Raw genomic sequence first — 22,936 nt, forward strand, 5'->3', positions numbered from 1 at the left:
TTACAATGTAGATAATCAAAAGTCTAACTGGTGCTCCAGATTATTTTCAAATACATATCATTTTTAAATTTTAAAATTATTTAGAGAATTGCATCCCATCCCAAGCAACCAAAAGTTCATATTAGACTTGAGGATGGAACTGAGAAGTTCACATTTAGTTCGAATATAGCTCAATTGTTCATGAACCGAACTTAACGCTCAATTAATACTATTAATGAACTTGAAAGTTAAAAAAAAGTTGCTTATTCCTCTTCATCTGAATTTTAAAGTTCACGCCATGCTACTTAAATTATTGGTTTCTAATCTAATCTAATCTAATCTAATCTAATCTCATACTTACGTAGAATCTTGAAAGCATCCTGGAAATGGCGGTTTCTGAATTCTCATTTTTCTTTTCATGGCCGAGCCACTACGCAGTATGTACCGCAGAGATGACTCTAGAAATTGAGCGACTTCAGAATACATAAATACTAATAGCTTGGAATCGAGGGAAAGGAAAAAGCGTGAACCTCCGTACCAAACGCTTCCAAACATATAGATACCTAATATATAATAAAAATCGTGTGCATTTATTATGACGTATATCAGTTTGTTTATGTGTGTATATGAGTGTGTGTGTGGGTTTATATGTGAGTGAATGTGTGTGTGCTTTTGTGTGTGTGCGTATTTAAATAAATTTAGTTTATCAAACCTTACCTCTGCTCAAAAATTCTGACGCTGAACCAAGAGCCAACACGCACTGAACTAATTACCTAACTTTATTACCGGTCGCGCAATGCAAAACACAATTTCAATGATCGTTCTGCTGTCGAAACAAGAGCCAACACGCACTGAACTGATGATACTTAAATTATTGTTTCAACAAGAAGTTCGGTTCAAGTACTAATTGAACTTCTAATCAGCTTGAAAAATCAATATTATTCTGAACTAGAAAGTTCACACCACGCTACTTTAACTTGTTCCGAACTACTAATATCAAGTTCCACGATAGCACAAACAACTTGTTGCCAGTAAAAAGTTCAAAAAACAATTTTCACTTCACAAGTACAAAAAGTACGAACTTGAGCTAGGCACACTGCTACAAAAACAAAACAAAGTGAAACGTCAAACTGTTCAAAGCCGCCAATCAGGTCCACATGAACTTTTTTATAAACTTAGTAATAAACTTATAAACTAAGTTCAGAATCAGTTTGGTATATGAACTTTTTGTGACATAAAGTTCACATTTAATTCCTCCTTGACAAATAACGGGCTTGGTGGTCATATGGCTACCCCTCATACGCAGGAGGTCATGGGTTCAATCCAGGCCGTTCCATTCCTCCACTTGTATCTTTTCTATATTTCTCATGTTCTGCAATCGCTAGAACTGGAAATGGGCTCATACCGTTTCCATCTTCTATCCTATACATACCTACAACTTGATTAGTTCTAGCAGGAAACTGTTAGAATTCGAAATGACGAAAAGTTCGTTTCGGCATCTATTAGAATACTACACCACCCTTTCATAACTATCACATTGGCAACCTGTATAGACGAACCTCTGCCATAAATCAACCCCAAGATTCCAATAAATTCCGCAGGAACTCGTGGCGAGTGCAGAGGTGTTCTCGGCTTGCAGTGGGCAGTGACTGCATCATAAATTCCTTCCCATCCCATGACCGTGAGGACGTGGCCAGCGCCGTTATCGACTATCCAAAAATACTATAGCCCTCGGACTGTGCACTGAGGTTGGAGGGTAAATCCTTGCTTCCATCCATTTGTTCCTATTGTGCGATTGTCTGGTCGATCACGGAGTAGCAACTACGAAATGCACGTCATCATGCTCATGCTCATGCTCATGCTCATAAAGTTCACATTTAATTCCTCCTTGACATTATACGAACTTTCTAGTTCACATTTTATCCTAATTGAACTTATGGTGAACTTTGACACAAGTGTCATATATGAAATCAACTCGAGAATTTTTTCCACTTTACATGTCGGTCGTATGGAGCAGTGTACGCATCCCGGATTATAAGAGGAGGACTGGACAATACTTGTGTAGGCCCATCGTCACGTGGAGTCTTGCATCCTAAATAAGAACAGCATCTCGTTCTAGCGAACAATAATTGAAAAAAATTGATGATAATTCTTACAGTACCATCGCCTTCTGGTTTTTTTTTATTTGTAAAACTTCAAGTTCATTGTCTAGTTGAATAGCATGTTATACAGGACTCTCACCGAACTTTTGTGAAGTCCACTGAAAAATAACCTAATGTGAACTTGATAGTTCGGTTATACTTGAAAGTGAGCTGAATAGAATTCTATTCAGGATCTCTTGAAGCTATTAAGCCAGAAATGAACTGTTATCCGAACTTTTGGTTGCTGCATATCTAGCTGTGGATTTTTCGTGATTCTACTTTTCTTTTTGACATTTCTCCAATATTAGGAGACCGTAGACCCTGTTAACTTTCAAAATTACTCCGAAAAAATTTGCCAATTTTATTACTTTGATGGTCTATTTTTCTGCTCTCGAAGTCCGAAGACTCTCTCGCCATGTCCTCTCAAACAAAGCCGTAATTGAAAGATGGGCATGTTATGAAATGAGCATAAATACAGTAGACGTCCGATAACTGCAAGCAGGGATTGAATCCTAAAGAGAAAGACGTCTCTCTTTATCATCTCATACATATAGTGTAACATACCGCGAAACTTTTTCGCAAGCTGTCATATGAATTGATTGCGATGTTATACCCATGATACATTTCTTTTAAAGCTCCAAATGTGGAGCACTGGCTCTGATGATGCATTTCTACTTGTTCACACAGCTTCAATTCGATAGTTGTAACAGTTTTGCAACGTAAACATGTTGCGGTTATCGAACTAGTGTAACAGACACCATAGAAGTCTTATGGATGTTTTTGAGCTCCAGGTTTTAATCCATATTCACGAAAAAGACAATTATCTTTATTTCCTCTTAGTTATCACACTGGTGTTAAAAAACTTGGAAAAATCAAATTTTATTTTGGTTGTCTATTTGAATAATTCGGAGTTTTTTAACATCAATGTGAGAATAAAGATTTTTGAAAAGGAAAAGATTTTTTCTTTCCAAAACCAAACGCCAACCCCAATGTTTAGTAGATTTTTTTTATTTTCTGTTTTTAATCATAGGTACATATTATTTTTTACTCCAGATAAAATACAATTCAAAAATACATATAATTAGATTATCAAAATTCATTCATATAATGTATAATAATTTCCATGGTTTTTCATCTTTTTTTTTGCCTTTTTTCAACTCGTCCTTCCATGTGTGTATGTCTGTCGTCGTCTGTAAGTGTCTGTGTGTGTGGGGAGTTATGTTTCCATCACTGTTGCTATTTTGCACGTTTCCAACTATGTAGTCTGTGTGTATGTTCTTGTTTTTTGCTTGAAGAACTGATAGTATTCCGTGCTTGTTTTCTTCATCACCGTCATAGTTTTTTCTTCATGTAGTTTTTAATTTTTCATAAATAAAAATGAAACAATTCGAAAAAATAAAGGTACATATTTGCTAATTGTGGATCAAGGAAAGTCGTTTCAGTAGAATACAATCCTACTGTGGGTAATTGGTGATGGTGATGGGTAAATGAATATCCCAAACGGCACAGTTAGCGCTGTGAATGTTTTCGTCGCAAAAATAATGCAAAAATCGTTCTTTTTCTTTATCTACATCACTCCTATACATATACTATATATATATTCATTATGGCGACGAATAGAAGAATTCAACATGTGTTTGTGTGAGAAGAGATGGGAAGTAGAAATGAATAAAGTAGTCAGAGAAGGAGGTGGGAAATTATGGCAAGAGGAAAAGGGTCAGACACTAATAACAAAGAAAGCACGCTGCACGGTATGAGGAAACTGATCGGAAACAATAGAAAGAGCAACATGTGTGTATGTGTGCGTGTGAGCGTAAACGTTCTGACGTGTGTCGAAATAGTTTAGCATTATGACTGGTGCTGGTAAGAGGTATTATAGAGTCTGGTTAGTGTGGAACTATAATAGTGAAAGAGAGGATGATAGAATTACAAAGTCGAAGGCGTTAAAGTGCAATTAGTGTGCCACGAATCGCGTGGGTGATCTCGTCGTATCTGTGAAGTATTGGTGCAAGCTGCTCAACGTTTTTGCTTTGTGTGATGATAGTGGGTGTGATATAATCCATTGTGTTTGCATTACTCCATTTTGCAGTTGGAAGGATCAAACTACTGTACCGAAAAGTGTTATTCATCCGGAATATTTGCATGTTGCTCAATTTGCTTCGTCATAGTTTGAAGAGGTGCAGGTTTTGTTTATTATTTCGATTGTTTTCTGTGTCTTTATATTCGATATATTCGATAACAATTCTTGGTTTACTATCTGCGATTCATTTGGGTATCTTTTTTGCGTCCCATGGTTCTTTGACCAAGTTCAAGCAAAGGGAATTCATACGAACTGTCATTGTTTGTTTTAAATTCTTTCACGTTGTACAAGCTGTTTGAATGAGAGTGTGTTTTTGTAATTCTGTTTCAGAAACATTGATAGCTTGCATTGCGATAAGTCTTCATTCCTTTTCATTTATATAACTGTACTGTTTTATATCTCGATTGCTGGTTAAAGATTTGTCGTAACACGTGCTCGCTCCTTGCTTTGTTTTTTATTATTTGTTATCGAGTGGTTCTCAAAGGGTTTTTTACGTTAATATTTGCTTTTAGTTTCAATTGGTAAAAGTACAAGATTTTGCACAGTGTCAAAAGCGCTTTCTGATCGGAAACGTAAATTTTCACTTCTCTTTTGTTTACAGTAAGCCATGATTATACTAGCGATTGGTTATTGTTTGTCAGTGTTGTTTTTACAGGTTCTACTACTTTGGATTAGTGGATTAACAATTTGTTTAACAACATGTTGCTGTTCTATTTATGTTGTGTTTAGTTTGACGCAGGTTGTACTTGCTTTCACAAAGCTGCAGCAAAGATTCGTTTGGAACGTTTAATTTATACTAGAGGAAAATAGATAAGTTTTTCTACTATGAGTGGGTTCAAAATAAGCCATTTTCGTAACGTCATTTTCAATGATAAAATGAAATTCACAGCTAGAGATGAATTAGAATCATTGTTTAACAAGTTTTACCTTTATTTTGTTTTTGTCTTGCTTTTATAATTGTTTAACTAGAGTGTAAAGTTTAGAAAGGTTTATTTGTGTGTGTTTTTTGTTTTTCCTTAGTATCAGTGTTTCAACTATTAATAATAACTATCGTAATTTTAAACCTCTTATTAGCAGTTACTCTTTCATTCGAATTTTCTTTAAAAGATTTTCGAGCTTCCTATTTAGCAGAGCAGGTTTGATTCTTCACAATTCTTGTTTGTTGCTTAATAAAATTTTGAAAGAAATTTTACACTAAAATACACACTGCACAAGATAATCTTTCAATTAGTTAACGTCAAATGTCATGTCTTTAAATCCAAATTTCTTATTTTCTTTTATTCCTTCTTTTATCTACCACAAACGAAAAAATTTGCCTTCTGTTTTTTCTAACACCACAAAAAACAGTGGGTGAAAATAAATGATCTAATAAGTTACGACTAGAAAGCTTCAAGGAATAACTCGTTGAATTTCTTTTGTTATTTCACAAATAAACTTTTAAACTTTTTAGACTGCCTCTGAGGACGCTGGACCAATTGGCGGTGGACGTTAAAACATCCAGCATTTCTCTATCAAGAATCGAATTTCATGGCCCTGGTATCAGTGTTGGGAATAAAATCAAAATCTCAAAACGCAGCGATTGATTTTACACGGTTTTGGTGCCAAATGATTTGTTGGAAAATTAGTGAAACGATGCAAATATGCATTGAAAATTCGAGCGCGATTCTTTTCTTAAAAATTGTAAAGGGGTTTATGCTCGCGATGATTGAGATTTGAGAATGATTTTACGAACCTTGCCTACCATTGCCGTGAACTAAATTCTATTCACTCAAGCTAATAAAAATTTCTAAAATATTTTGAACACGTACAGAACTTTTAGAAGAATCCCACCATATATAATCTTCAGTTTGTCCATGACAGGCGACTGAAAAGGTAGACCAAAATGAAAAAAAATCATTCCCTAAAGAAATTCTGACGTTTGAGCGGGTGGTAAAATGAACACCAAATGAATTTTTATTCGAGTGAAATTAGAGCCATATATAAATTGATTTTTAACAATAGCTTCGATCATATTGATTCACAGTGTTAAAAAATATAATCTTATAACGGAAAATATTTTTAGATATCTTCAATTCTATGGGTCGTAGACTGATGACCCTACCAGAACGTGACTTAAATTGCGACGGCCATACACCAAATGCTGGATTATCGCCGTGTGTCTGTGAATAACAACGTCTTTGGTTTGGTCATTGTTTGGCGAAGCTTCCATAATCCAATCCAGTCAAAATGACTTGTCACTTGAAGGTGTTAATAAAATGTCGTGTAAATCAAACGCACGCATATTTTTTTGTTTATTTAACACGTCAACATTCGGTAAATTGATCGTTATTGCAAAGGCTAATTTTTGCGTAACTAGCCCGATGCATAGGAGGGCTAAAGCCCTTCTATTTTATCTATTTCAGCTCTTAAAAAATCTCAAATATTTTACCACCTCATTAAGCTATCTTAGTGGTAAATGTGATAAATGCGGTTCAACCACTTAAGGCAATTGCGGCCACACCCATCCATATTCACGTGGTTTCTGTTGTGGCCACAGCACGTGGTTTCTGTTGTGGCCACAGTAACGAAATGTGTTTGTTTACCAGTCGATGATTGCTACAACGACTCAAATTGATAGCGTATGGCTATTGCGTCTAAGCACATAACATATTTTCATCTTTACCATGGAATGTGGTCCTTCCACGATTTTGAAACGCTTCCTTCTTAATTCCGAGGAGTTCAAAAGGAATTGCAGGGATTCCAAATCCTCAGAATCGGAATCTCGATTCGATGAGATGTTCAGGAATTACAACGGGAATGTTCCAAGGATTTCTCAGGCAATGTTCCAGGGATGTTGAAGCAAATCGTCGAAGGGTTCCGAAAAAATCTGTCGAGGATTCCCAAGAAATGTCGAGGGACTCGAATTAATCCTCTAGGGATTTGTAGTGTCCTGGCCTCTGGTCGTCATCCTGTCCGCCCGCAATAAATCCGGGTTCTTGCACATCTTCCTCACTCCTTCTGTCCGTACGTCCATCTCTTAACTTCCTCTTCACAGGCACTCCCCTGTCTCACCGTTTTCGTGTATTAGTGCCCGTCATGCACTATGACATTATAGCACAATAATAGAACCCTATAGGATTCCGTAAAGAATCCTCCAGCGATTCGAAGGTAATCCTCGAGGGATGAAGCAAATCTCGAATAATTTCCAAGTAATTCGTCGTAAATCGTCGATGTCCGAACAAAATCTTTGAGGAATTCAAGCAAAACCGTCGATATATTCCAAAGCGAATTATCAAATGATTCCCTATAATTTTCAAGAGATTTCGAAGCAAATCGTCAGAGCGATTACGATCGTCGACGGATTCGAATTAAATATTTGAAGAATTCTGAAGCAAATCTAGAGTATTCTGAAACAAATTCAAAATTCGAACAAATCTCCAAATAATTCCTAAACAAATCTTCGAGGAAATGTGGAGAAAATCCCCATGAATATCCCCAGGTTCCCAGGGTATATGAGGAATCCAGTGTAATTCTTCTGGATTCCGGTTGGAATATTCGAAGATTCTGAAAGAATTCTTTAGATATTCTAATGAGAATTATTCTCCGATTCTATGGGGATTCCACTCATTCTGATGAGAATCCTTCTCGGATGGTGAAAGGGAATTGTGGAATTATCATGCTGCTAGCAAGCGGAAGTCTGCTGGAAACTGTCACTCCAGTCTATTATGGTTGACCACATGTCTTTGACTGCTGTCGAAGTACCACGATTGCTTCGATTGATATTATGTGGCTCTCTGAATTGTTCATATCAGACACTTTGATGCTTCAATCATTTAGATACTGCTTTTCAAATTAGCTCAAGTGCAATTTGGAATCTTTCTCAGAAATGGGAAACAAGCTCATTTGTCTTCACTCATTTCATTATGATAGGGATAAATATGGCATACTCTTTTATCTTCAAACTTTTCTGTAATTTATTGGCTGTATGTGGAAAATTGATATCACTGCTAATCAGGGTTTGCAGAAATCATTGAATAGATAACGAACAACGATAAAAAAAAGGCAAGAACTGTTCGAATCATTACAAGCCATGATAACAAATTTATCGAACTTGTATACAATTGCAAAAACAGAATCGGATAGGCAGCCCCACAGAAAATAATGATTTTCTTTTGTTTCGCTCCTTTCGTGTTGGTTACTGCACAGCTGTAGAACAAGTTGAAATGCATCATCAGGGCCAGTGCTCCCACATTTGAGCTTTCTAAAGAAATTTATCATGGGGTATAACATCCGAATAAGTCTTCTATCATGACAGCTTTGAAAAAGTTTCTCGCGGTATGCTACATATCGTATATGTACACAGAAATGATAAGTGAGAGACTTGCTCTTTCTCTTTAGGATTCAATCCCTGCTGCTAACATACTTTGCAAATCCTAGAGGGTGGGGGGTCTATTTTTTTCCTTGGGAGAGCTTAGTCTTCCTACAATTTTGATTAGCCAAATATTTAAAGTTCATTCACCGTATCCATGTTGATGGATTTATAGAAATTGAACTTTCATCAGATATCCAGCCATCTGCCTAAAGCGAAAACGATATAAATGAGATTTATCGTTCAAATCCCATAGCGATACAAAACCACGGAAAATTGATTACTAATCCAATCAATGCTTTCGAACAAGTGTTTTTAAGTTGAAGCACTTATTTAACCCTTTCAGTATAATGCGACCAGCAAGCTTACCACTGCGAAACGCGGGTGCCTATCTGGATACGTCACTGGATTGAAAATCAATCTTCTAAAAGTGCATTTCGCATAGACTTGGCCCAAAAAAAATTATAAAAATATTTATAAGGCTGTACAGATTGAAATAAATTTGTAGAACGAAGTTGAAAAATGAAGCACAGTCTGGTTACATTACTTTAGTAGAGTTAGTGTTGAAACAACAAATAAATGTTCATGTTTAGGAGATTGAATACTCGAAACATCATGATATGACCAACGAGTTAATATTATCTGAAGCATCTAATATTAATTTGACGACATTTGATCGTCAGCACATTCTATCGTTTTTTTGGGTCAAAACCTAAAGCCTTCTGATAATCTAAAGCTTACACAAAAAGGATTTGCTAACACTGATTCCTGAACTATAACTGTCATTTTACTATTTTGGCAACTTTTCATTTTAGATCAACACTTCGAGCTGGTGTTCAGTTCTGAAGCTTTTGAATTCGATACTCAAGTTACCCATGGAAACTGTAAACTAGTGAGCTATTCTTGTACTTTTGCCCAATACAGCTGTGCACGATCGACAATGGCGGTTTGAGAGTGTGGGAAAATCATTCGTTCTCTGTATTTTTCAATAATTCTGACGATTGTCAAAATTTCGTTCCTGAATGAGAGAGAAGGGAAAAAAGAGCCAGGTTACGAACGAATTTTCCTCCAGCATCACATAATGTGTTTTGTTCTTTTGTGTAGTGAGGTCGTTAGGTGGTTGATGTGTGTTTGATGAGAACACCTTGCTGTTACTGAGTGTGTCTCACGGAGTAGACTTAGCCTGTGGTCACAGTATACCAGCTTCAGGCAAATGACGTCTTAACCAACGAATAAACTATCCTGAAATATCCAACATCCCTTGGTACTTATAGGAGCGTGTCACCAAGTTAGTGGCTTCTTTTGAAGTACTTAGCTCCACCTCTCCTCAACCTTTTACTTCGTCACCTAGATTATGCAGTAGAAGGATATGGCCCTAGACTAGTAATCCCCTAGGTTAAAATTATGCATCATTTGCCTTAAAGACTGGATTCAAGGATCTCTCGCTTGATTGATTTGTCCTGATAGTGTTCTAATGTGCGATTATTGTTCAATATTGTGGCTGTTGGGTACTAGCTTCCAACGGTCTGCGTTGCATCTTGACAGCAATCTAGTACACATCACAGTAGGCCACGCGCAATACAGAACACAGTTGACGGCGACAGTTCGTCTTTAGAGGTTTCGTAAAATCTCTCGATTCTGATATGTTGTACGTGGGCCACGAAATGGTGAGTTGACATCCGGGAAGGGGCGCCTAACATAGTTATGGTCCTCTGAAGTTCAATACTCCACTGGCTTCCACTAGGGTCTTCCGATGACAAATTGACCGCCAGCCTAAGGGGTTGCGTACTTAGCTAATTGGTAGGTGCAAGCTAGGCACTGTTGTCCCATTCTGACATTAGCTAAGTGAGAGAGGAAGCGCGTCCTGTGGGGTCTGTCTAAGATGTGGTGAGGAGATTCGATAAGTGGGCTCTGTTGAACTTCTATGAAAAGCTGAATGTGTCTCCAAAAGCGAATTTTCCAGCCCTAACTCAACACATGTTCCGCATGAGCCACTGCAACTTATATGTGGACCAGATTCAGTTCCCCAATCACGCTTGCTGCAGCTGCACTTTTATCCACTAACTGCCGCTCAAAGCGCACTTTTCAGCCTAGTGCTGGTGTTGGGTGGGACTTAAAAAAAAATTGAAGCCACCTGATCAGAGCGTCTGTTCCACCAAGGAGGTGCGGCTCCATCGGCGTCTGTTCTGGCATCCAGTGGCTGATGTATGAAATGCTGTTCCCCAGGCTATACCTAAGACTGGCAGCCCCATCCGGTGGATAGGGAAGACCTTGGGCCAACAACCTACTGTTCCCGAAACGTCAATTTCGTTCGAGAATCCCGATAATGAACGAATACGGACTGATTTTACGGCAACGACTCTTGTAGCGCGAAACAACGGACACGAATAGGAACAAGGGACGTTTTAACCCTAGCCCAGCAGGGTAAATTTAGCGCACCGGCACTTGCCAATTTAAGCACGCCGCATGAAGCTTGAGATCCTGGGACTGAAATGAAGTCCGTTGGCCAGAAACTTTGGAAGAACACAGGAACGCCGTCGGGACAAGTTTCTACGCTATACTCCTGGTTTGACGAAGGTGACTTACACTTTCTCCCCCTGGCATCGCCAGGAGTTGGCTTCCTACTGGGAAGGCTCAGGCACACCCTGCGCGTATGAAGTGGGAATACCTATAAGTGAAACCGATGCTGCCGATCTGCAAGGCAAAGAGAACTTCTATAGTCAACTCAATGCCGTCGTATCTATCAAGATCTGTTTGGACGACTTCAGCTGTCGGAGAGCTGTTTGCAGAATTTTGTGGTAATAACGACATGGTGATGGGGGGATCGCTGGGTCTTTCGTGACGGCTTTACAGAAAATCAGATCGACCACATCTGCATCAGCCGAAAATGGAAACGGAGCCTTCTTGATGTACGGAATAAACGTAATGCCGATTTGCGTCTGATCATCACCTCCTCATCGGCGAAATATGCCTGCGCATTGCGCGGATTCGTAGGCAGGAGGTGAGAGTTGAACGACAGTTCAACACACGCCAACTGGAAGATGCCACGTTGAAACGGTCCCCTCATTGAAGAACTGGAGACGCGTGCTGCAGATATTCCGGAAGGTGGCAGCGTGGAAGATCAATGGATCGCCATCAAGAATGCCTTCATCGCCACCGGCGAGAACAATCTGGGCGAACTGCGCACCCAGAGAAAACAATGCATCACCGATGAGACCTGTAGGAAGATAGAGGAGCGGAGAGAAGCCAAAGCCGCGATAGAGCGAACAAAAGCCAGAGGAGCCAAAGTCTTAGCCCGTGAATGATGCCAAAAAGGTAAAACGCTCCATGTCGACAGGACAAGCGAGCGTTGGCAGACTCTCTGGCCGACGAAGGAGAGAGAGCTGCAGCAACCGGGGACGTTCGCCTCCTCTACGATATCTCACGACGCATAAGCGGGGCGAAAATGAATGCAACGATGCCTGTGAAAGACCCGAATGATCAGTTATTGACCGACCCAACTGACCAGCTGAAACGCTGGTTCGAGCACATCGAACAATTTTTTCAAGTGTCAGCCAGGCCACCACCACCTCGGCATGATCTGCCTAGGATCTGACGTATAACACGCGTCAATACCGAAGCTCCATTACTGCTAGAGATTCAAACAGCATGAACTCGAATGAAGCCCCGAGGTCGATCGCATATCAGCCGAGATGTTCAAAGCTGACTCCAATACATCCGCATAACTACTGCATCGTTTATTTCGTAATATCTGGGACATCGCAACTTTCCCGGTCGACTGGATGCAAGGTATCTTAGTGAAGGTGCTCAAAAAAGGTGACCTGCGATAACTGGCGAGGCATTATGTTGCTGTATACTGTTCTAAAAACATGGTGTGTATCAGTGGAAAACACTCAACGGCTGCAGGTGTTCATCAACATATGCCTGCGGTATATAATTCGGGCCTGGTGGCCTCACAACTGGATCTCAAACAACGAGCTCCATCGTCGTTGTCACCAGAAGCCGATAGCAACAAAAATTCGGGATCGGGCATTTCGGGTTCCAAGCATTTCGATCAATGTGTAATACAAGAAAGCAGATTCACTTCATCAGCACTTTCTCATATGCCACAATGGTCAGAATGCTCGGAGCGGTGGGTGCAGTTGACCTCCACAAACGTCAAATCAGAGACTTACCCACAAGCAATTAAGCGGCCATTACCGCTCGCGGAAAACTGGATAGGGTTGCTTCCCTAAACTTACTGATAAGTTTTTCACAGTGTGCCAACGCCATGGTAGGTCCGCGAACAGTTCGAAACGTTATCGGATATCGTGGTTGTTAAAGCATACCATGGTCATAATTCGCGGAAGAAGCCATTTATATCTGCCCAGAATATGGAGAATCGACTGCAGTATGCTCAAAAATGTGTGGCCACAGGAGTATTCATGGCCGAAAGAAAATTTAGCTTGTACGGGGTCGACGGACTGGTTATGGTATGGCGCAAACCAATTACAGGGTTTTATCCAAAAACAATTGCGATCGACTGTGAAGCATGGTTGTGATCATATTCAGGTTTGTCTAAAACAACGCTCTAGAACATCCTTCCAATCTTGCCAAAGGGTAGCTGCTGTACAATGTTAATTCAACGCTCCCGATTCCTCCTCAATCTCCATACCTCAACCAAATTGAAAACTTTTCGGATCTTTGAACAAAATGTTCAAGATAACACGACACAGAGCTTAATCAAATTGAAGAAGGTTCTGACGGAAAAGTGACAGAATATCTCCTCGAAAACAACCCAAACACTGACCAAATTGATGGAAAGGCGTCTTCAGCACGTAATTGTACCAAAAATGGGCATACAAAGGGCCAATATAAAGTTTTGGACTCTTATTCACCACATTGGTCAGAATGCTCGGAATGGTGGGTGCAGTTGACCTCCACGAACATCAAATCAGAGACTAACCGACAGGCAAGCTGGCGGCCATTATCGCTCGCGGAAAACTGAATAAGAGAGATGCGAGCAAACATTTATTCCAATACCTCTTTACCTTTATTTACATCCGATACATCCACATCACAGCAAGCCATGAGGTGATCAGCGAGGTTGCCTAATGCCCAGCGATCATTCTTTTAGGTCTTTAGGACATCCGTCACCGAGAATAGACACGTGTAGGTAAGATTATCTACATTTAGAATAACAATCGGATTCACTGGCTAACCGTTTCGATTGGGTAAATAGTCGCCCTTCACCCTAATGAGAGATCAGAAGTGATTAAACTGATATAAGAATGATATTGTAATCTTTGTTCACAAATCGTTTCCAGAATTTATTTTTGTTTACTGTTAATGATGGGTACCCATTTGTTATGCCTAGTTTCGTTACCGTAATGCGGGTCAAACTGAGAGTGATCTTAACTTTTATGAATTTCGCAACTACGACCAATCAACGGCATCGGATTCCAAGATACCTCATAGTCTTTCTTAACAAACTATCAAAGCTGTTTAAGGACAAGCGTCCCGGAATCCTAGACTAAATATACTCGCGTTTTCAAGAGCACCCCATTCACAACGGAAGCCACGCACAACTGTCATTTTTATTATTCTACGCATGCTGCGACGCAGCAAAGCCCTTGAAAACGTGAGTGCATTTAGTTTTGGATTCCGGGAGGCTTGTCCTCAACTATGATAAACTTTTACGTCTGGTTATGAAAAACTCTTGACCAAACTATATCCTGCAAAGCTAACATGCCCTTTTTTAAATAAAAAATATGTGTGAGTAGCTGCAGCTTAGTTCACTGAAGCTTATTCCAAGTTCGGTTTGGCGAAATCAGATTATATCGCTTTACATTTTTCAAAAGAAGATTGACGCTCGAGTCGTGCTCTCGGATCTGAAAGTTGTTTTTCTGATTTCTTACAGTAATAATACAAAAATTTTGGAACGCTTTATTTATTTTCTACGATATCGTATTGATTTTTCGATTTCTCGAAGCAGTTCAGAAATATTATTTCGGTCGAGCTCGATGGGGTACCAAGTTACCATTTTTGCATTCGTCTATCAAGAGGCCAACACGACGATGTACTTTTATGTCCAGAGAAGTCGAGAAAATTTCCAACGCGAAAATTTTCTAATCGGAACCGGGAATCGAACCCAACCGCCTCCAGCATGGTCTTGCGTTGTAGCCGCGCATCTTACCGCATGGCTAAGGAACACAATAAGTGGCCATCTCGCCTCCGGATGACGGTACTTTCAATTGTGTAATTCCGAGCAAGCGCGAGTATTGGCCGATTGGCTTCAACTCGCTTGAACTGGATCAAACCAACTCGGCGTTTATGTCAACTCGTCAACTGTCGAGAAAAAGTAAACTTATTTCCAGATGTTTTTTTTTTTCTCTCTCATTAAACCATGAACAAACATTGCTGTTTGTTTTGGGTCTTGCGTGAGAAAACAAGAACTGAGCTAATTAGCGCATCGAATGCGAAACTCAAAGGAAATTACAATTCTTATCGAGCCCCCATTAAGTAGGTAAAATGTAGACTAGTGTGTATGTGTGAGTGGATGTGGGTGCGTGTGTGTGCGCGTAAGTGATCGAGTGGAAGGAATTTGAAAACGAAATAAAACAAAAACGACACGTTTGCTTTGTTTTAGAATAGAAGAACAAATTTTAACTTTTATTACGATTCTTAAGAAGAGTTTGATGACAGAGTTTCTTGTGAATCCTTATTCCATTGTTTGACTGTTTTGTTGCGGTTTTAGTTAATATTCCATTGATTTTTTTTATGTCTTAGAGAAAGTGGTATAAAAATTGATTTTCATTATTTACTTTTAGCTTAGTTCGGATTGCGGTTACATTATTACTTCTGTATTTTTTGTCTGCTTCTCTGTAACGAAACAATGAGAAAGGGTTGCACTGCACTGGTTGTTAAATATTTTCTGGGATTTTGTTTGTTTTCTTGTTCACATTAAATTACTCTATAACAATGTGTTTTCTTCATCCTCGGAAAAAGATCTATCATTAAACATAAATATTCCGTTTTTTTATTACTAATATAACAACAGGTGAATAAAAATATTACAAATAATGATAAAACTTAGCCGTAAAGAAATTCCAACCAGGATTTAAGTAAAAAGTAGTTTTTCATAGTTTAGCTGTTTGTGTTTTTTTTTCTTTTCGTTAAAGGTTTTTAAATCGTCGATTTAGTTTTGATGAGAGAAAAGCGCACGCAAATATTGTTGTATTAACACGGGAAGGGAAGTTTTTTCACTTATTAATCCTCTATCTTTTGTTTTTGTTTTGCTTACACAATGATGTTTTTGTTTTTTCTTCTTGTCTTAATGAGCTATATTACTATTTCAATTAAGAGAATTGTTTTAAAATAATGAAAATGTTTCACGTTTTTCCGCTATTTGCTTCAGTTTTTCATAGTTTTTTTGTTTTGTTGATGCACAATTTTTGTTTTTCTTGAATTCAATGCTTCAATATAAGATTCTTGTTTGTTTTGTTTCTTTTTTCCCTCTTGTTGTTGTTTTCAATGATCGTAATAGATTTAATAATATGACAATAATTACTCCTCTTTTGTTATATTTCTTTTTAAATTTAAATTCTCGCCTTTCATTCGACTCTAGGTTTCGCTCCTGTTTCTATTAACTTCTCTGCTTCAGTTTCATAATCAGTTAAATTAATTTACTTAATCATTAATCAATTATACACTTATGACTTAACTTGTTTTACTGTTTTTTTTCTTCTTGTTATCTTCTGCCCGCTTCAGACGCTACTCATTCTCTCGTAATTTCTATACTGTGTTCTTTTTATCTACCGATTTGCTTTCTTCTCAATCGCCTTTGTTTCACTGTTAAATATATATTTTACCCTTACTTGATTAGTGTTAAGCTTGTTCCAATCTTATTTTTTTTTGTTCACCTTGTTGTAAGTCGTCTGATAATGAAGGAAGGAGGGATGGAACGGTTTAGTGTACAAAATGTTTGCATTCGGGGTCGTACTGGACATTTTTGTGGAATAAATTCGCGTGTCGTTTGTCATTACGATTGGAAATAAAAGGTAAATCAATAATCAATCACATTTATATCAAAAAACGAGTGTTGGGTTAGTTACAATGCATACGATCTTCGACTTTTTTCTGGCATTCCTCGAATTTCTTCAGGATTTATGTTTAATCCTGCGGAGTTAACGGTAAGGGATTATGTTTACGAGTGTTTGCATTTTTAATTGTCAAGGAGCAATGACAGTTAATGACAGGTGGGGATAATAATTCAAGCACTTGATGAATAATTATTTTCAGACAGAATATTAGTTAAGCAGAATTTTTGGAAACCGGACAGAGTATTTGTTTAGCTATAGTGAGACCTTATTCTTCAATATGAGACCTTTGGCTTGAACGATGCTCATCGTCACCAAATGTCACCGACGCACTGTTTGTTTTAAATGTTTTTTTGCTATTGAGTTATGTGCGTTATGCGATTCATTGCCATGTTCAATCAAATAAATTCAATGGGTTAACATTTTTTGACAAATGTGATTATTTGGGCAACAAAAATGCTTCTCTATTCTGCGCTCGTTTATTCTGTAACACAAGCCTAACATCGTATTATCGCACCATCGTCGCGGGCTGCTCAACAATCCCTATTTCCATTGATTTTGTTTGTTTTGCTTTTGTTCGTTTGGTTTAGCTAGAAAACATCAACAATAATTCGATTAATAATATTCTTTTCCTTCTTCTGTAACTTGAACCATTTTCACCCGAAAAAACGTTTGCCTCTGGCTGTCTTGTGATCATCAATCGTGAAGGAAGTGTTCATATCTATTTGGTTTTGTTGTGAAATGCGAAAATATGTGATGAAGGAGGGGCGTGGGTGCAGGAAAGTAGGGCAATTCGTCAAAACCGAAAACAGTGCGCGCAAAGCCTCCTTCGACCGCCTAAAATGTCAATATTTTTTGCTTGGATCACAAAGGCACAGTCCACTGTGATTTGGGCTGCTGTTTTGTGTGTGAGATGAGGGCTCTGATTTGACCGTTTGCTAGAGAGGGAACGAAGCCTGATTTTAAGTCTGGTTTGGTTGTAGTTTCGATTTGCTCTGTTCAAGATATTGATGGGCTCACTTAAGTTAGTTTTTTAATTTCCTTCACATAATTTATTATAATAGTTGTTTTTTTCTTGTGACTTTTTTTTTTCCTTTTAGTAGCTTCAATTATAATATTATTTTATATGCATATACGCGCGTGTCTCTGTGTGTGTGAACTCTGGGCGATGTATTTATGTTTTTTTTTATTTGTGTGGATGTGGGTGTGTAGCTATGCTGTTTCGCGCTGAACTGGATTTAGCTGTGTTTTGCTTTCACACTGTTCCGATAGGACGACTAAGCTGATTATTTGGGTGCCGTTAACGATATGGACTTTTCGTCGCTGGGCGTCGGTGTCGTGTCCCGCCTCGGTGGCATTCGCTCGTTGATCGCGTCCAGTCCCTTGGCTTCGGCGAACGATGTGATCTTGTGGTTGGGTGAGAAGCCTTGCAGGGCGTTGTGAAGGGACTGTTTGCCGCCGGAGAGAGCGCCTAATGGCAGGGCACCGGTTGGCGTGAGTCCTTTCAGTTGGAGCACTGACTCAGACTCCTCCCTCAGTACGGAGAAGACACGAGCCATCTTGCCAATGGCGCGGATCTTATTTCGGATGACCTCCTTGCGGGCGTTCGCTTCCTCTAGGGTGTCGTCGCCCTCGCAAATAAGCTCATCATCCGAGCAAATGTTAAGTACGTTAACCAGCATTTCGGTGACTTTCTCGCCGACGAATGGCAGCGACCAGGTGAAGACGTCCATGAAGTTTGGAAGCCAGTACGGATGCGGTGAACAGTTGAACTGCCGGATATTCATGACATTGTTTTCGTACTTCAACACGGCCGCCTTGTTGTTGTAGACATCCAGATAGTTTGGAGCGGAGAAGATTGTGATTAGCGAGGGGAAACCGGTCGTCGAGCTCTTGCGGTACATACGGTAGCCAGCGTCCTGCGCTTCGTGCGCCCGAATGATCGATAGGAGCTTGTTGTTCTGCAGGAAATCACAGCACGCCTTGTAGCTGTAGAAGTACGAACATCCACGCACTGTATTGTGCGAATAAAAGTCCGAATTCTTCTCGTTTCCGAAGTCTTCTAGCGGGTCAGACCACAGCAGATCACACATCGGTCCGAATGCCGGTGGTTCTTTGAATCTGTCTAACTTTCGGATGTCATCTAGTTCCTGAATCTCCGGCGAGAGACCACCGTGAACACAGAGGAATTGCTGATTCATTAGTGCCGCCAGGGGCAAGCAGTCAAACGCATCCATGCACGCATCGTAGACTCGTTCTGAGTACTTAATCTTACACTCTTGCTTAAAGGTAAAGTATTCCGTTAGATGCCGACACTCGTGATTGCCTCGCAGTAGAAACAGTGTGGTAGGATAGCACAGCTTCAGCGCCCACAGATACAGTACGCACTCTATACTAAAGTAGCCACGGTCGACGTAATCGCCTAAAAAGAGATACTTGGTAGACGCCGGCGAGCCTCCGATCTCGAACAGCTTCATCAGATCGTAGAACTGTCCGTGGATGTCGCCGCACACCGTGACCGGGGCTTCGATGTCAATCATCGTGCTCTCCGCCTTCAGGATGGCGGCACCCTCCTGGATGATCCTCAGGGCGGCATTCTCCTCGATTCGACCTTCCAGGATAAAGTGCTGCTTCAGGACGTCCGGGCGGGGCTTGCCGGTATGTGAGTCGAACACCTCGGAGATCGTGAGTTTGTGTTTCGGTGGAAACAGGACACTGTCGATGACCCGGTCGTTGCCACCGGTTCCCGAGCCGGCCGACTGCTGCTGTGGTGTTGCATTGGTTGATTGTTGTTGACTTGCCGTTTGCGAAGACATCTTGCAATCTGTGTTTTTGTGTGTGTGTATATGTGTTATACAATTACTACTCCGATTCGATATTTATATAATAATATTAGATTCACGATTTACTGTGTGAGTGCTAAGGTATGCGTGTATGTTTGTGAGTGAGAGAGACGACTAAACAATAGTTAAGTAGTGTTTCTGTTTGTTTGTTTATGGGTTTAAGTTATTACAGTTTCCGACTAAAATTGTTCGCCTTTTCTTCGTAATGTTTCGACCCAGTCGAAAGCTACACGATTGGTTGTCGCTGTCTGCCCGCAGCCAGGAAGAAGGCGCTTCTCGCCGCTCACACCACTACTACGTGCACTTGCTGAACTGATTTCAGCTTCTCCACTACCACTACTACGCCTTGACGTACGTACACCTGCTACTGGGACCGGGTTGATTGGTAGCTTGCTAGCTCGTACGGGAAACGTCGACAGCTCTCAGTATGGCGTCGCGGCCATCAATCTAGGAGAGGTCCTACGGGCTTTGGGGTTGTCCAAGCTCGCTCTTGGTTTGGTTGTGTAGTGTTTTCAGTCAATCCGCTTGCTGCCCTTCGTTAAAGTCAGTCTGAAAGAAAGATTGTAGGAGATAAGGAACTCATTACTATCCTGCGCTTCTATTGATTTAGAACTAAAATAAGTTTGAGAAAAAGGTAAATTTAATGCAGAGAAATTTATCGAAAGATTTATGGAACTAATCAGACTTAAATAATTCTTTAGAATTATTTTCGCAGAACAATGAACAATTGACTACCTTAAAAGGTGGCATAATTTCCTACCTAACATACGAGCACATAAATCGCTAAAGAATGTTTTAGTTTGTTGAACATAAATACACAAATGCATTTTATTGTAAGCATAGCAAGCCGCGTGTTCTTCATCCGAGGACTCGGCGGCGGTGGTGGCGGCTCATGGTTCCGAGTTAATGTTAACTAGATTGTTCACACTCGCTCGCTTGTAATATACCACGTGTAGCGAAGGCACCGCCGCGCCGCCTCAATGGGCACTGACTGTACACATGCCGAGGTAAATGCGAGCGTGCATTATTATACTTGTGACACATATATGATACCAATATCACTGTACAGCATAAAATCATATGTCTGTCACCCAGAATCACGCTGGTATCACGATAGCACGATGATTTCCGTACCCTGCCCTGCGACCGTTGTATTGTACGAAACAGAACATAATTTGTTGTTTTGAAATGTCAAATACGCCGTTTGACATATGAAATAAAAACAAACATTTGCAAGCTGACTGAGTAAAATTCGTTTTTCTGCAATTCCGGATGATATTTTTCACAACATTGGCAAAATAATTATTCGTAAGCCCATTATTTGCTACAATTACGCTCTGATTTTGCCAGTTCTTGGGTTGTTTCCGGGAAGATCTACCGTCACTTTTGTATGATATTCAAAGGTTTGACTTCTTTATCGTTTGATTTCGAACATTTTGTGCAAGGATCCCTTGGGTTTTAATTGGAATGAGGTCTGGGGTTTGGGTAGGATGCGGGGTCTTTGATTTGCTATTAGTCAGCTTCTACTTTTTAGTTGGGAAGAATGTTTTGGACAAAATCAAAATTTGATCAGTAGTGTTTGGAGAGGGAGGGAGGAGAGAGGAGAGGAGAATCTCGTGGAGGTAAAAGTTGAGTGCAGAAATAAACGGTAGTCAGCTCGAAGTAAATAAGTGTTTGAAACCGGAGTTCCGTTTCCGAATAAACCTGTTGCAGGATCTATGACCCAATTGAACGGTGCTAGCTGTATCCTTCAAAATATCCAATGAATTAAACGATCAGTGCCGTTTGCACTGAAACCACCCCAAACCATAGAATAGAGTGATTAGCGCCCGCATAAATAATTTCCCTGCGGAATATTTGCAAGAACTCGCATATTTCTGCTAAAATACCTATACGAAGAATTGAAAAACTATGACGTTTTACAGTTTATGATTTCTATAAATTTTAGTTTTGGAGTTTTGTTTTGGAAAGCGGTAGAATCAGTTTCAAAACAAGCTGTCAAATAGATACAACGGTGGAAATAAAAGATGTGTGTCATCTTGTCACTGTACGCGTACAGCGTGATACGAAAATCATTGTGCGGAAATCATATGTCTGTCGATAGTATTAAGCGATTTAATCACATTGTTCGATCGTGTACGTCCGTCGGTCCGTATGGGAAACAACGAGATAAGCACAGATGAATTTTTCGGAACGGATCCCCCTATTTGGGTTAACCGCGGTTCAAGGCTGCTAAAAATTCTTTCGCTCCTGTTGGTCGGAATAATCTAGGTCAGGGTTTCAATAGAGGGACATAGAAACTCATTCTACGATACACACCCCCTCTACTCATGCGTGAGAGAAAATCAAGACTCTGTATTACATGGGTTCAACGCATTGCACATCAAGAAACATCATCATGTGAAGGCGAATGAAGGTAGGACCACTTTGCACGCTACTCCCCTTGCACCCACATAATCGTTTACTTATTCAAAAATGTCACCGATTATCATTAGCCGATAAAGCCCAAACAAGCAAACAAACAAACATTATCGATAGCTGCTGTAGTGTCTCGGATGGTACCGTATCGATGAACTCGAAAAAAAAACAGCCCAACAACATGATGTTGAAGGATTCTAATTAGGACTGAAACCTAATGGTGAATGCTTCCGTAGATTCGTATACGTTTCGCTCGTGACGCAGACTAGGTATCACATGTGTTGCTTCAAACCGAAGGCAATCGAAAAAAATAAACTTTCCACTAAATACAGTTAAAAACTTACTGTGGCTGTATTTCAATAAATTTTCCACCGTTAAATCAAGGCGATTGCGTTCGGCGCGATTTACAAATGGGAGGTTAAATCATTTGGAACTTATCTATTTATTGCGACATGGTTCGTAGATTGATTAGTTATTGAAATCCAACCTTTGGAATCCTTCTGATGACTCTTAATTTGTAGGTACTTTAGAATTTGTGCATCCGGGTTTGTTGTTGCTAATCAGTGATTGACTAGAACGCGCGAAACTGTACAGAGAACCAAGTGAATGGAACTTGGGATACGAACGAAGTTAGACGGCTAACATCACTCGTAGAATCTTTTGTACAACATGTTTCAACGAATCCCATCTTAGTTACACAGCACTTAGCTGTAATGGAATGATTAACAAGAATTCCTTGATTTTCGCTGAAATGGTTTAACATTCTTTTATCTGATTCATTATATTTGATAAGATTATCAACCAGCATAACTGCTGCTACTCATTCCTTTAGCAACAAAAAGTCTAGTTCATTAGAAGCGTGGAATGTGGTTGCTATGAAATACAAGAAAATGCTGAACACGTTGGAAAGATCGAAGCTTTCGGAGCTTTCGGAATGTCTGTACTCTTTCTGGTTAGTCTCTTAAAAAATACGGGTTGCGCTGTCTTAAATATACAAGCCTTGAGTACATACACAGATACAAAAAGTTGTTGAAATTTACGCAAAAAGT

General features: G+C 39.7%; 2 protein-coding genes across 11 annotated transcripts in view; one reads left to right on the forward strand and one right to left on the reverse strand.

Moving 5' to 3' along the window:
- The window catches only part of LOC134224947 (G protein-activated inward rectifier potassium channel 3-like), a 494,447-nt gene that overhangs the window by 178,017 nt on the left and 293,494 nt on the right, over nucleotides 1-22,936 (forward strand). The window lies entirely within an intron of this gene.
- LOC134224949 (serine/threonine-protein phosphatase 2B catalytic subunit 3-like) overlaps nucleotides 15,162-22,936 on the reverse strand; it is a 194,118-nt gene continuing 186,343 nt past the window's right edge. For 3 of the 6 annotated variants that reach the window (XM_062704618.1, XM_062704619.1, XM_062704617.1), the window contains exon 4: nucleotides 15,162-20,018. In XM_062704618.1, the coding sequence (XP_062560602.1) occupies nucleotides 17,913-19,442 (1,530 nt within the window). In that variant the 5' untranslated portion in view covers nucleotides 19,443-20,018 and the 3' untranslated portion in view covers nucleotides 15,162-17,912. The remainder of the gene's footprint in view (nucleotides 20,019-22,936) is intronic. The other 3 variants (XM_062704623.1, XM_062704622.1, XM_062704621.1) reach the window with 3 other exon arrangements.

This window comes from Armigeres subalbatus, chromosome 3 (assembly GCF_024139115.2).
Source record: "Armigeres subalbatus isolate Guangzhou_Male chromosome 3, GZ_Asu_2, whole genome shotgun sequence".
NCBI lineage: Eukaryota > Metazoa > Arthropoda > Insecta > Diptera > Culicidae > Armigeres > Armigeres subalbatus.